The sequence below is a fragment of the Podarcis liolepis genome, assembly GCF_965112155.1.
Source record: "Podarcis liolepis genome assembly, chromosome: 5".
NCBI lineage: Eukaryota > Metazoa > Chordata > Lepidosauria > Squamata > Lacertidae > Podarcis > Podarcis liolepis.
The window spans coordinates 20,340,564-20,354,138 of NC_139556.1; the positions used below are offsets into that span (position 1 = coordinate 20,340,564).

The 13,575-nt window shown below is 40.5% G+C and overlaps 1 protein-coding gene across 1 annotated transcript in view; it reads left to right on the forward strand.

The window, feature by feature from the left end:
* The window catches only part of LRMDA (leucine rich melanocyte differentiation associated), a 724,603-nt gene that overhangs the window by 601,281 nt on the left and 109,747 nt on the right, over window positions 1-13,575 (forward strand). The window contains 1 exon segment of the mRNA XM_083502973.1: window positions 3,444-3,528. Coding sequence (XP_083359099.1) covers window positions 3,444-3,528 — 85 coding nt within the window.

Below are 13,575 nucleotides of genomic sequence, written 5' to 3' on the forward strand. Positions count from 1 at the left end.
CTTCTTGTCTAACTTTCTGACTGATGTTTCTTCTAAGGCTTCCATAGCAGTTTTTTTTCCTCCTTGCCTAGACATAGTGAACTTCAGTTTCTTTTAGGGGTGGTCAAATTGGTCAATTTCAGATCACTTGGTTCTTCTAAGCTTTTTGTCATGCCAGAGCATGACAAGCCAGTTCTATCATCACCCTGTACTACAGCTTGGAAGTTGTGATCGTGGTGTGATCTTCAAGCTGAGAAAGGGGCCCTCTCCATTGCCCATTGTATGGACAAAAAGCTGCACCAAGATCTTGGATCACAAACACTCACACATCTATGCACTGTGTTTAGGGTGGGTCCCTTGATGCCCAGTTTCCTGGTGCAGTCCTGGTTCCTCCTTTGCAAGTTGACCAACCTCCAAGGCTTGGTAGGACTAATCAGACCTAGGAGACAGAGCTTCCCCACTGGTGCACTAGCTCAGAGGTGGGGAACCTAAGAATGAGAGGGCAAGTGCTGTCCTCCAGACTTCTCTGTTTTGCCCCTGAGACTTTCTATGTCACACCCATTCCCAGAGACCACACTTAAGTGCTTTCATCTGGCTGTAATGTGTATTTGTGAGAGTGCTCTGGCTTGCCTGAAAGAAGGATGGAGAGGTGTTTTTCCATCCATGTTTGTATCTGGCCCTCCCACCACAGTATGTGGCTCCTAGAAGGTTACTCATGAGTTAATGTGGCTCTCAGGCTGGAAAATGTTCTCCACCCCTGCTTCAGGACATGGATCAGACTGTTCAATTGATCCCTCCTTTCCATTACTTACTGGAGGTGGCACGAGAATAGCAGCAAAGGATATGAAGCTAATCAATAGTATGTTTTCTGGGTGTCTTAAGTACATTTGGTAAATTAATTCAGTTTGTCTGGAATATGGAATGGTGGTTGGCAGGGACAGTAGCTAACACATTCACACTATAAACCATTTGCCAGTTTTCTCTTAGGCAGGAGAAATATCTTCATTTTTGTTTCTCTTTCTTTTTTGTATCTGTCAGCAAGATCCATTCAAGGTCATTTTTTGCAATGTAACTGAAACTTCAGATATGACTGTCAGAACTATCTGTAGACATGAGCTGTCGCACATCAATCCTTTCAGTATCAAAATATTGTGGCAAATATTAAAGAATCATAATTCTTTACAATTCACTTTTGGAAAATTGGTAAGGGCATGGTGTCATTCAGTAGCTAAAAATGAGAAACGATTGACGCTCTTTTTTTCTTTTACGCAGACTTTATTCGCATTATGTGAATTTTTCAGCCAGTCACCACTTGTGCATGATAGTCCTGATGTAGAATTAACTAGCATTTGTAACAGAACACTTAGTGCAGAGGTAATGAGACTCTTGTACCCTTGACAGGGAATTATGCACAGAAGAGCACGAAAAGACCTATCTGAAACCCTTCTGTTCTTCCTTTTCTTAACATGGAAAATAAAGCTAAATTGTCCCTTCACACCAGTATCCTTTTTGGAAGTTCTTGAATTTTGATCTGTCAGTGGTATTTGCTGAAAAGGCAGAGTTTCCTTCCAGTAATTTTAAGAAAAGCTATCATCAAACTGTCAACAGCCTAAATTGAGATTAAAAGTACCGAAGAGAAATCTTTGCTATTATCAGGGTTTCAACTAAGAGCCCTTGTGCAGACAGAAAATATCTGAAAGGTCTAAAATGGAGCCGCATCATCTTTTTTTATCCATTGGAGAAACTGGGGGGTGGGGTGGGGGTTTGTAGGTCATTCTTTAAATAAGTGACAAAAGCTTAAACATACTACCTAGATTTGCAGACAAAGTCAAAATATAGTGTAGTGTATGCACCTGTGCTTTGCATACCATTTCAGAGTCACTGAAAACATCAGACTTGTCTGCTGGAGCTGTCCAAAGCTGGAATGGGCTGAATGTCTTATATTCACCTTGGTTGCTAAAGGTGAAGATAAGCACATGTGTCAACTGTCGCTCCCTTTTTGCTAGGGCCAGTCCATACTACTAAATGCTTCTTATACTTAATACTTTGGGAAGATACTGCAGATTCCTTTAGAAAATATTCCTGTGTGCGTGCATGTGTGCACCCTGTTAGTATTTCATGCCTCCGATGCTGCAGATGTGATTGGTGTAATTCACATGCCTGTCTGGGAAGAGTGTGGGAATGGAAGACAGGCTTGTCTCTTCTGCTATGTGTACTGTTACACTGTATGTAGGGAACAGGGAAAAAGCCATGTTGGTTGTGCCAGTTGGCATGTGCAGTTCTTCCTGTGTAGGTTTAGTCTTTTGCCTACAGAACAAAAACAAAAAAAAAGTGTGTCTTCTTTAAATTGAAATGCATGCTTTCACACTTTAAGTTGAGATGGGTTTAATGATCAGTAGGTGTAGTTATCTTTCTGTGAGTAGTTACCTGGGTTTAGTTGCTCTGAACTCAACTTGTAACTCCTGTCGGAAGGTACTGCTACAGCAGTTGGCTTAATATGCTACAAAAGTTCGCCTAATATTAAAACATGTTTTAAAGTAATATATGTTAGAATAATACAGATTTACAAACAAGACCTGTCTCTTGCATTTGAAAAAGTAAGATTTAGTAATAGCAAAGCTACTGCTTCCTAGAATGCCTAGTCGTAAATATAATAAGGCCTAAAATTCCTCACCCTCCAGTAGGAAATAATTAAATGTGTGCTTGGTTGTTTCGAAATTAATTTAGACCTGTTATTACAAGGTTTATAGGTTTATTTGATATTCCAGTTGTTATGGGACAGTTAAGTATGTTCCATAACAGAGTTTGAGATTTATTGTTTAAAAACTCATACTCGCCTCTTATAGTTTGTTTTACTTAATATATTCCATGTAGTTTGGATTTTGAGAGTAGTGAATCTTGCTTACAAGGCAGGATGGCCACATCCAGTGGTCAAAACTGCAGTTGGTAGAGGTGGAGCTCTCTCCATAGGTAGCTTGTGGGAGCTGGTTGTGCTGATACCCTCTGGGCAGCATACCGTAATGCTCTCCAAATCAAGCCTGCTCCATACCCCATTTCCTGGAGCTGACTTGCAGATTGCCAGAGTGCCATTTTAGTGTTCAGGCGGGGTGGAGGGGTGATATAAAGACTTCAGTACTCCTGGGGCAAGTTTCAAAGGATGGTTTAACAGCTTGCTTCTGCTTGGGGGGGGGGAAGCATAGCATCACATCAACCCCTGCCTGCAGCCTGAAGTGGTACAGTCAAGGCATGAAAACAATTAAAACCCAAAAAGTGAACAAGAGTTTGCTCACCATGTCAGTCACTTGAAAGTTACGTTTTCCCAAATCCAATCAAAGTTCTGGGTACGTGGCAAAATTAATTTTATCTCTAATATTGCACTTTGCATTGTGTATACATGTGTGAGTGTATCCTCTTAATGAAATATACATACTAGCATCAATCATATTTATCTTTCTTCCCCCCAGGCAACAACTGATGCTGCCTCCATTTCTCCTCAGATGAGCTATACACCTCTGCCAACTGGATCAAGGGACCTCACCAACCACAGAGGTAAGAAATAAAAGAACCACTGTACTCAGATGGACACACACACAAAGGAACTTTTGTCATTCACGACTGTGAGGTGAAAAACTTCACTGTAAGGCCATCAGACCCTGGAGACAATGCACCAAACTTTTGAGATATTGAGAAGAACAATGTATTTGGCAAAATTAGTTTTTAACAGATTTCAACAAGCCTTACAGGTATTCTACTGGGAGATAATCTATTAAATAACATTTGCTTCAGTTTCAACAACAATTATGTTACATATTGCTAAATTGACAACTGAAGTCTCCCCTTATTTAAAAAGAAATCTGTAAATGATAAAAATACTAAAATATGTTTATTTTCCAATTAACAGTTCAAGTTGTGATTTACTATTACTTTAGTACACATTTACTTGGCATATGCTTCTTCTTACCATTCTCTGTTTACCATTAAAGGGTAGGAATCTTATCTATCTATCTATCTATCTATCTATCCATCTATCTCACAGGTCATTGAAAACTAAAAATGCTGTATTCATATAAAAAGGAAGGAGATGAACAATTGCAGTAAAGGAAGTATTTTGAATGGTCGGGGCAGAAGAGGGGGGGCAGGCAAAACTTTGTTCCATGTTATGCCAGCCTAGGTCAGGCCTGATATCATCAAGTGTTGACAGTGAGGTCAGCTGGAAATTCAATGGATCCAGTACTGACTTAGTCACTCTGTAAAATGTCCTGTCTTGCTGATTTCCATGGGATGCTCTTTTGGCAGGTAGAAAGCGAAGATTTCCACCTCAGGAGTGAGGCCACTAGAGTGGCGTAGGGCTGCATGGAGACTTTTCCCCATTTACCCCCACCCTTCACTCCAGCATGGTGGGTTGTGGTTTTGGATTGTAGCCTTAGTTGTTCACTATGCAGGTTTCCAATCTTGTCTCCTTTCTCGTGGTAGTCCTGTAAAGTAAGTGACTAAATATACCAGACAAAGAACTGTAGTCATGCTTTGTGATAGCAATAGGGAACCTGTGGCCCTCCATTTGTTGTTTGACTGCTATAAATTGTTGCAACCTGAGTAGGGCGCTGATGCATCTGTAAGGGCTACAGGAGAGAACATGGAGCCAATGATGTGAAGTTGCTCCTGGCAACTGATTCAAGAAACTCCATAGCAACAGTGTAAGTGAATAGGGGTAGAACTACAGCAACTGCGGAATCCTACAGAGCCAGCCATGGCTGTCTATTTCATTGCATTTTAGCTGCTAAGATATGGGCAAACATACCGGCATTTACCACTTGGTGAGTTGGTCATCTGTATTCATCCATGGGTTATTTTTCAAAGTGTTTCTTATTCATGATGTTGCAATCAAAACTGCTAGGTGGACAACTATTATTCACCAAGTATCGGAGGGCAAACTAAGTCAGTGGCTTGCCTTAGGCCTCTCGGTGAGTTAATGGCAGGTTGAAATTGTGAGCTTTATTGTCTTAGATGCTATGTTACATGTAGCTCTTTATTTTGATAAGAGAAACATCCTTAACTTGATTAGATGAATTTCAGACTGCCGTTTTATCAATTACTGAAAACTGAGCACACATTACTAAGGAAAGCTGAGACTCTGAGGAGAGTTTACACCATTTGAGGAAGCGCGTAAAGATTTTGAAGGCCTTTTGAGGGAGATACTATTAATAGATAAGAAACTACTTAGTTGTGCATTAGTTTAGCTTCGGGAAAGATGGATGATAGATACAAGTAGTTTTAAAAAATAAATCTACTTGTAAATCTATCCCGAGAGCTGGTAGTTTTTAAACGGTTTATAGCTTGTGATGATTCATTTTGCTTGATTTAAAAAAATATATACAAACAAGACAAACAATAAAGAAACAAAGAACAACAGGGGGGAGCGCATTGTTGCCATTGGAATAAAATAAACAGAAGAGTAGCACACTTCTGCAGAAAGCATAATACAATAGATTCCTCGAAGGGAGAATTTGAGTCGTATATCGACAAGGTAGCCTTACCAAATAGAGACTTGTGTTGGGGAGCGGGGCTATGCAGTGCACTATTTTTATTTATACAGCATATAAATGGAGCCAATACAAAATCAGAATGTTCTCATTTTGTAACCCCTGTTAGAACCCTCCTGTGAAGGGTTAAAGATACATTTTTAAAATAAATGTTCAAACCATTGAGTATTCTTCTCTGTATTTCAAGCTGAATTGCATAGCCATGTGGGCAGGGAAAAGGAGGCAATTTAGTCAAAGTTTCAAGTCCCTGAGATTTCAGTGGGAAGTTGCTAAGCAGGTCTGAGATGAAGTTAAAAATATTTAAGTTTGGCCAGATTTCACCCTGTGTGAATAAGGAGAGGGGAAATTATCCAAGGGTCAGGTAAAACTGGCTCTTAGCAAGATACCATTGGCTCATTTTGACAGTTAACGTGTATATATCCTCAAGGAAATAGTAATTAAGGGATGTTTTCCAGAAATCCAGGTGTTGTGAATTGAGTTTGGAACATCCTGCTGGAAGACTGTATGTGAGCCATCAACTTTTTCTTTAGAATGCAAAGAAGTTCTCTGAGCTCACAAAACCTAATTGGAGTCAAGAGTGTACCAAGAAAAGAATGAAACACATAAACATGCCATTTTGGAATCTCACTCCTAAGGTTTTTCTATTCCCTGAATGGTCTCAGTCTCACATAAAAGATTGAATCAGCTATTGCATATGTAAATATTGGCAGCTTTTCGGGAATTCTTTGCAGCCTGAAGCTAAGGGAGAGAATGACCACTGCCTTTGTTCATCTCCAGAGGGGCTTGTTTACAAGACTGAATCTCTTGTGAGCAACTTAAGGCAGCTGTAAATTAACTCTGCTTGGGGCTCAAAAAGAGGAAAAACAGAACCAACTCATCTGTGTTTGGCTACATTTTCACAATTTCCACTTCATTTTTTCCTTCGTTTAGAACAAAGGAAAAAAATATGACAGAAGCTATGCTTTTCCTACTCAGCTTACTTTGCAATCTTTGTCGTAGATCCAAAGAACCAGCAACTAGTTGTATGTGCCCAAGCAGTTTAAATGTTTGGTTCCTGAACACAGGCCCTCTCCCCATGCCAAATGAAATCCCATTTTTTAAAAAAACTAAGGGGATCTTTGGAAGCAATCTGGTGAACTGTCCCCAACCCATTACTGAATGGAACTGATTAAAACTAATTATTTTCACCTAATTATTATACTTCAGGTCCTCATTCGAAATTTGTTTCTATTAAACTCCCCACTGCAAATGGATTTCAGTGATATCACTAGGAGCATGATAACACCAAGAGGCTTTCTTGCTGCCGCTACTCCTCCCTCCTTTCCCTAAGTTAATTTACCAGAGTGAAGGTGGTGACAGGGAGAACTCTCAAGAACTGCATGCCTCAGGACTAAATTTCAGATGCTGCTGGAGGCAGGCAGGCAGGCAGGCAGGCAGTCATAGCTATACTATGCACAGTGCTTGTAAGGTGTTCCTCTCCACTGGGAACCTCAATTGCTCATGTTCCAAAGTGGAAGCATTTGGAAACCTTTTCAAAGTATACAGGTGTTGGGGGCATGCCAGAAGGGCTTGCTGACACTGGGAATTGACTAGCCATGTATCCCCGCTCCCCTTCAGCATATTCTATGTATAAACGCTGAAAAGAACTAATGTTTCTGACCATTTAAAGATGCCTATTTCTTTCTTTTTGACAATAAACTCAGACTACTGCATAGTGATCTTGGGGACACGGGTGGCGCTGTCGTCTAAACCACTGAGCCTCTTGGGCTTGCTGATCAGAAGGTTGGCAGTTCAAATCTGTGCAACGGGGTAAGCTCCTGTCGCTCTGTCCCAGCTCCTGCCAACCTAGCAGTTCGAAAGCACACCAGTGCATGTAAATAAATAGGTACCACTGCGGCAGGGAAGGTAAATGGCATTTCCATGCATTCTGGCACTTGTCACAGTGTTCTGTTGCACCAGAAGCGATTTAGTCATGCTGGCCACATGACCTAGAACAGCCGGACAAACGTCGGCTCACTCAGCCTGGAGAGAGATGAGCACCGTACCCCCAGAGTCACCTTTGACTGGACTTAACTGTCCAGGCGTCCTTTACCTTTAGCTTTTACCTATAGTCATCTCGGCCTGGTAGGTATGTCCTCTGCCATGATGTTCCCTTCCCCTATTATCTCATGGCATTAGAAACAGTGAGCTACATCCAAACTGGTGAATCTTTTGAAATGTCCATTTTTTTTCCTACCAAGTTTCAGGTTTTTGCAGGGGTTTAAGTGCATATGTTGTGCACAAAAGAATGGGAAGAAATTGTTGCATTTGAACATGGAGAAATTTCAGTGTTCAAGCTCTGATATTTATCAGCAATTCTGTTACAGTAATTCTGCTGTAAGAAGAAATAGTGAAATGCCATTTTTCTTTAAATGTACAGGCAGAAGGTTAATTGCTGAAGTAACCAGCGACCTTGTTAAAACTTGTAAAGGTTCCATGTACATTAGCCTCCTATACCTCATCTTCAACTACCGTACCTATTGCTTTATCGCAGGGATATCCTGCAGGAGAAAGAAAATAAAGTGCTTCTTGATCAAGAATGATTAGTGTTGATGAAGCAAAGTAAACTGTATGGAATCTTAGTTAGAATAGACATTGACTTAAAAGGATGAATTGTTTCTCCTTTGTTTGCTTATTCCTGTTTCTTACTGCTGCAAACAATTGAAAGTCTTCAGCAATATTTAGTCTTCATGAATTTTGTCGTGCGTCACTAGTCCTAGAGTTGTTCCCTAGTCTGTCGAAAACATGTAGATGCGTTCTTCCACTAGATACTATGTACTTGGACGGACTTTCAAAAAGCTTTTGATGAAGCCCCTCACTTAGCTGTTATGAGATAAAGAGTGTGTGTCCTGATAAACTGGTTAAAGAACAGGCAGTGGTTAGAAGGACCATGACTATTCACAGGGCAGGACAGTAAGAAGTGGATGGCAAAAAATAAATGCCATGTAACCTGTTCCCAGTTGGATCTGTCCCTAATTGAGGAGTAAGAAGTGAGTCCACATTTGCAGGTGATAAAAGCACACAACAACACAAAAGGATCTCTCTAAACTATGTTTGCTCTGCGATATGTAGCAAACTGAGTTGATCCATGCCTCCTGGTTCATTGTGTAGAACAGAACATGGTTTTGTAGGACTTTTCTGTCACAGGTGTAAATTAAAGTTTTAGAAAGTGGACCAAGGGCTGCACCTGAAGTTTAAAAGCAGTCCCCCATCCTCAACACATAGCAGATGTTCCAAGCTTTCCAAATGCAGCCACAAGTGGAATGATGATGTGCCATCTTTGCAGGAACTTGTATGGGAAAAGGTGACGAATGGGATACCCATCTTGTTTCAAAGAAACTTTTGATAGCACAGGGGGGCGGGGGGGCAGAAGTCCACATCACTGCTAAAATGGGGGTGTATGGATGGACTAGGCTCAAAGGATGTGCATTGGGTACAATATACCTCTTCCACACTTCAAAACTGAATTCCTTTTTTTAAAAAATGTTGGCATAAAAAAGAGATAAGTTTTTGCTTCCCAAAAGGTAATTATTTGGCTCATGCTATCACTGCAAATCTTTACTGTGGTGATGGTGGTTGATACAGTTGTTAGGTTCCTATCCCAGTTTACAGCCGGAGGCTTCATCTATTTAAACTTGAAATTGATTGCTGGGAATGTCACAGAGTAATTTACATAGCAACTTATCATAATTAGTCAGAGTTTGTAGTTTCCTTAATGTGAGCTGCACTTTATGCTTAGCAATTGATTTTTCTGTATATCTGTGTGAAGCTTCTTAATGTGAACCATCTAAAAAAAAAACCCTGTGGGTAGTTTTTTTTATCATTTAGTTAACCTGAGGAATCATAAAATATGTTTAATCATGGACTATAAATAGGAAGTGCTTGCTTTAACGCATTTAATATGGTGCAATGAGATGAATAAGGGGGGAAATGTAAGTGGTTAAAATATATTGGAGTTCCATTTCAGGCAGAAGTGGTTATGAATATCAAGGTTTTTCGTTTTGTTGGTTTCCATAGTGTATTTGCAACACTTCAGAGAGCTTACCCCCATGCCCACAAGCAAGCAAACCATTTTTGTTGGGAGTAAAGCAATAGTGCTTGCAATAAGCTGAACATGTGAGGGTTGATTGACAGGAAGAGTAGCCTGTTCTTATTCCTCAAGGATTCCTTCTCTGTTCAGTAACTACTTGTTAGTAAAGGAGATCACTTCCTTCCAAGCTTTACGTCTTTCCTACTTCTTCTCCAAGTTCAGAAGCTATCAGTATGAGTCAGAATGTGTTTGGGGGGGGCACCTTGGCCAATGTAAAACATATACAGTGGTACCTCGGTTTACAAACTTAATCCGTTCCGGAAGTCAGTTCTTAAACCAAAACTCAAAATAAAAAAGTTCATTCCAGTAGCACCTTAAAGACCAACTAAGTTAGTTCTTGGTATGAGCTTTCGTGCGCATGCACACTTCTTGAGTGTATCTGAAGAAGTGTGCATGCACACGAAAGCTCATACCAAGAACTAACTTAGTTGGTCTTTAAGGTGCTACTGGAAGGAATTTTTTTATTTTGACTATGGCAGACCAACACGGCTACCTATCTGTAACTTAAACCAAAACTGTTCTTAAACCGAGGCATGCTTTCCCTAATGAGGCCTCCCACCGCCGGTGCCCTTCCACCGTTCGGATTCTGTTCTTAGACCGAGGTAAAGTTCGCAAACCGGGACACTACTTCTGGTTTTGCTGAGTTCGTAAACCAAATCATTCATAAACAGGACTGTTCTTAAACTGAGGTACCACTGTACTTAGAATGGCTTGATTGCCATAGGTTATAAACTTTGCATTTTCTTTATCCATTCAACCAGAACTCTTACCAGACTATTTCTTCCTGTACATTACTGTTGTATACAATGGTACCTCGGGTTAAGAACTTAATTCATTCTGGAGGTCTGTTCTTAACCTGAAACTGTTCTTAACCTGAGGTACCACTTTAGCTAATGGGGCCTCCCACTGCTGCTGCTGCTGCTGCTGCTGCGCCGCTGCGCAATTTCTGTTCTCATCCTGAAGCAAAGTTATTAACCCGAGGTACTATTTCTGGGTTAGTGGAGTCTGTAACCTGAAGCGTCTGTAACCTGAGGTACCACTGTATTTACCAAACTTCATCATTTTTGTGTGCACTAAAATAATACCTTGCAAAATGGCAGACAAATTGACATGAAGTCATCAAGGAAGTTTCCCATTGGGTATTCTCTGTGGAATAGAAAGTGAGCTCTTTGTTCACTCACTTTTTATGGGGCATCTACATAGCGTCATGATCAAAACATGCCCATCTCCTCCTGTGTTTTCCCTTACCATCTCCTACTTTTAAAAAAGAGCTTAGATAATCTTGACTTTAAAAAGCTCTGTGGAAAACTGCGCAATGTCTCCAGGTGTAGATGTCATGTTGTGCTGCTACTCTGGCCAGTAGAACTTTGTTCTAACTATTTCCTTTTCTATGGTCTGTTTCCCCTGTCTTGCAATCAGATCTTATCACTTTAACCCTTCTTTTGCCAAAAGCTCAGGTTGTTCTTCAACAACAAACTGAAACTGAGTCCTATATAGTGTCTGAAGCTCCAACCCAATAATTAGCCCTGCCTGCCCCTGCATGCCTTCCCATTTCTGAGTCCTCAACCTCATTTTCTGAAGGGTTTCCAACATCAGAATCTCCACCCCTCTCAATAAAATTTGCTAAGCGCTTTAATTTTGCACAATTATTCTACAGTTCTCGCATTCATAGTGGGGCAGGAGTGAAGCAGAAGTCTCATCCCCAACCCTTGGGACACTTTGTATATGTTAAGGAGTGTCATAGAAGTGATTTGAACTGCTTTCTGCGTCATTTGTTACCAGGGCAGTGAATGCGAATTCTAACCATTTCAGCCGCATGTAAAAATGTGCATTCTAATCCAGTGTATGTCCTAATCCAGTCTTGAGATTTCGACAGGCCTTGCCTACTGTATTTCATCTTTCGAAGTGTAAGACAATCTTTGTGTGTTCTTTTTTAATGAAAGCCGAGATCCTTTGGAAACTGAACTTTGCACCCAGTGCCATGTTCTTTGCTCTCACAGAGCATCCGTTGCATGCATGCAACCCCTCCTGTCATTTCTCTCAGCTTGTATTTCAGAATTCCCCTGATAAAATAATATTTTTCTTCCATTGTTACAACTATTTTATCCCTTTGTTTAGAAGTCTCTATATTGGCTGTGGACCACTTTTTGTTCTGAAGCTTTATAATGCCCAGAGTGGTGGGAATAAAAAGGGGTTCCTTCGTGTCTGTTTCCATGCTTCACAGCTTAATTTATGGCAAAAACACTACCAACCAACCACCTTATATACAATACCAGTCTGAAGCAGTGAGTGGATGCTTGCCTGCTTGCACCATGGCCTAGTTCTCATAGAGGTTGTTAAACCTGTGCCTGGGCTGTAGCACTTCAGGCTGCTCACATGACTGAGTGTTCTTCCATTTATACAATACTCTCTGCATAAAAATGGTAGGTTTCAGGGAGACGTGTTCTAGCTTAGCCTTCTCTCTGAGGTGGTAGTTTTCTATGGGCGTGGATTTGCACACACCCATTAAACAACAAGGGTTTAACCATTTGCAACAACCACTGAAAACAGCATGACAAAATACAGTATAAGCCAGTGATAAATCTAGTGTAGACTTTCATGAATTACTTCCTTAGCAAAATTAGGCCATTCCAAACATAACAAAGCATATAAGTATCTGAAAACAATAATTTTACCTACAGGCAAAAAATGGTTAGTTAAAAACTAGGTGACTTATGAAATCCAGCCAATTCACACCTCCCTCTCTCCTCTTTTCCTGCTGAGTCACCTGGCTGTATATTGTATATCGTGTAGTAAGTATGCTTTGCTCAGGATGAATTGTTAGCTTGAACCCAGCTTTAACTGAGCTTCCTTTTCTTGTGCAACAATGGTGTGAGTCGTTTTCTGTGCCTGCATTTTTCTAGGAACCACACAGATGTTACTGAATGTTTAATACATTGCTGTTAGTTTTGATTCTGACCCTTGACTTAATATGGTTCAAAACATACATTTATCTGGGTCACTGAATTCATGTTGCTGTCACTTTCTAAGCTCAACAATTTCTCGTCTGTGCTTCAAAGGAATGTTGGATTTCTATCAGGATACTGTAGGCTGTTAAAACTTTGGCATAGAAATGTACCACTGTCTTGTGTATAATAATGATGGGAGCAGGAAGTCATGTGGAATGAGGGATGGGTGAACGAGCTCGGAATTGTACATAAACTCTCTCAGAGGCTTTGCTGAGAGCTTGGATGAAATGTTTCTTTAGGCACTCGGGAAAGAAAACCAGTTAATAGATTTGAAGTGGGAAAATGCTTTCAATTGGTGAAGTCATCTACCTTCCTGAATTTCAGCCATGAGTCTTGACATTTTGAGAAAAGGAAGAGATGATCCGCATTCGCTTGCCAAGCAAGTTAATGGACCTTTCCTGAGACTTACAATTAAGTGTGCAAGATTGTGCATACTGCCACAAAATGAACGCAATGCTAACAAAAGATTAGGATTAAGGTGCAAGAGCAATTTGATAAAGTAGTGGGAGATGGCAAGATTTACAGTTATATTTAGTGGTATACAGACGTGTTGCAGGACTAGGTACAGCAGCAGGAAAAAGCAGGGGTTGCAAATTATTGTTATTATTATTAATTAACTTTGTATACCACCTTCATCTGAAGATCACAGCGTGATTTACAATATAAAAATACAAAACGAGAACACAAAATACAAGAGCAAACCAATACCCCACCTCCCACAACACATTTAAAAGGCCTTAGATGGTTTAATCAGCCAAAGGCCTGGTTATAGAGAAATGTTTTTGCCTGGCACCTAAAGATATGTAATGAGGGTGCCAGGCGAGCCTCCCTGGGGTGGGCATTCGATAAACAGGGAGCTACCGCAGAAGAGGCCCATTCTCGTATTGCCACTCTCCATTATTGCAGTGGATTGTTATAA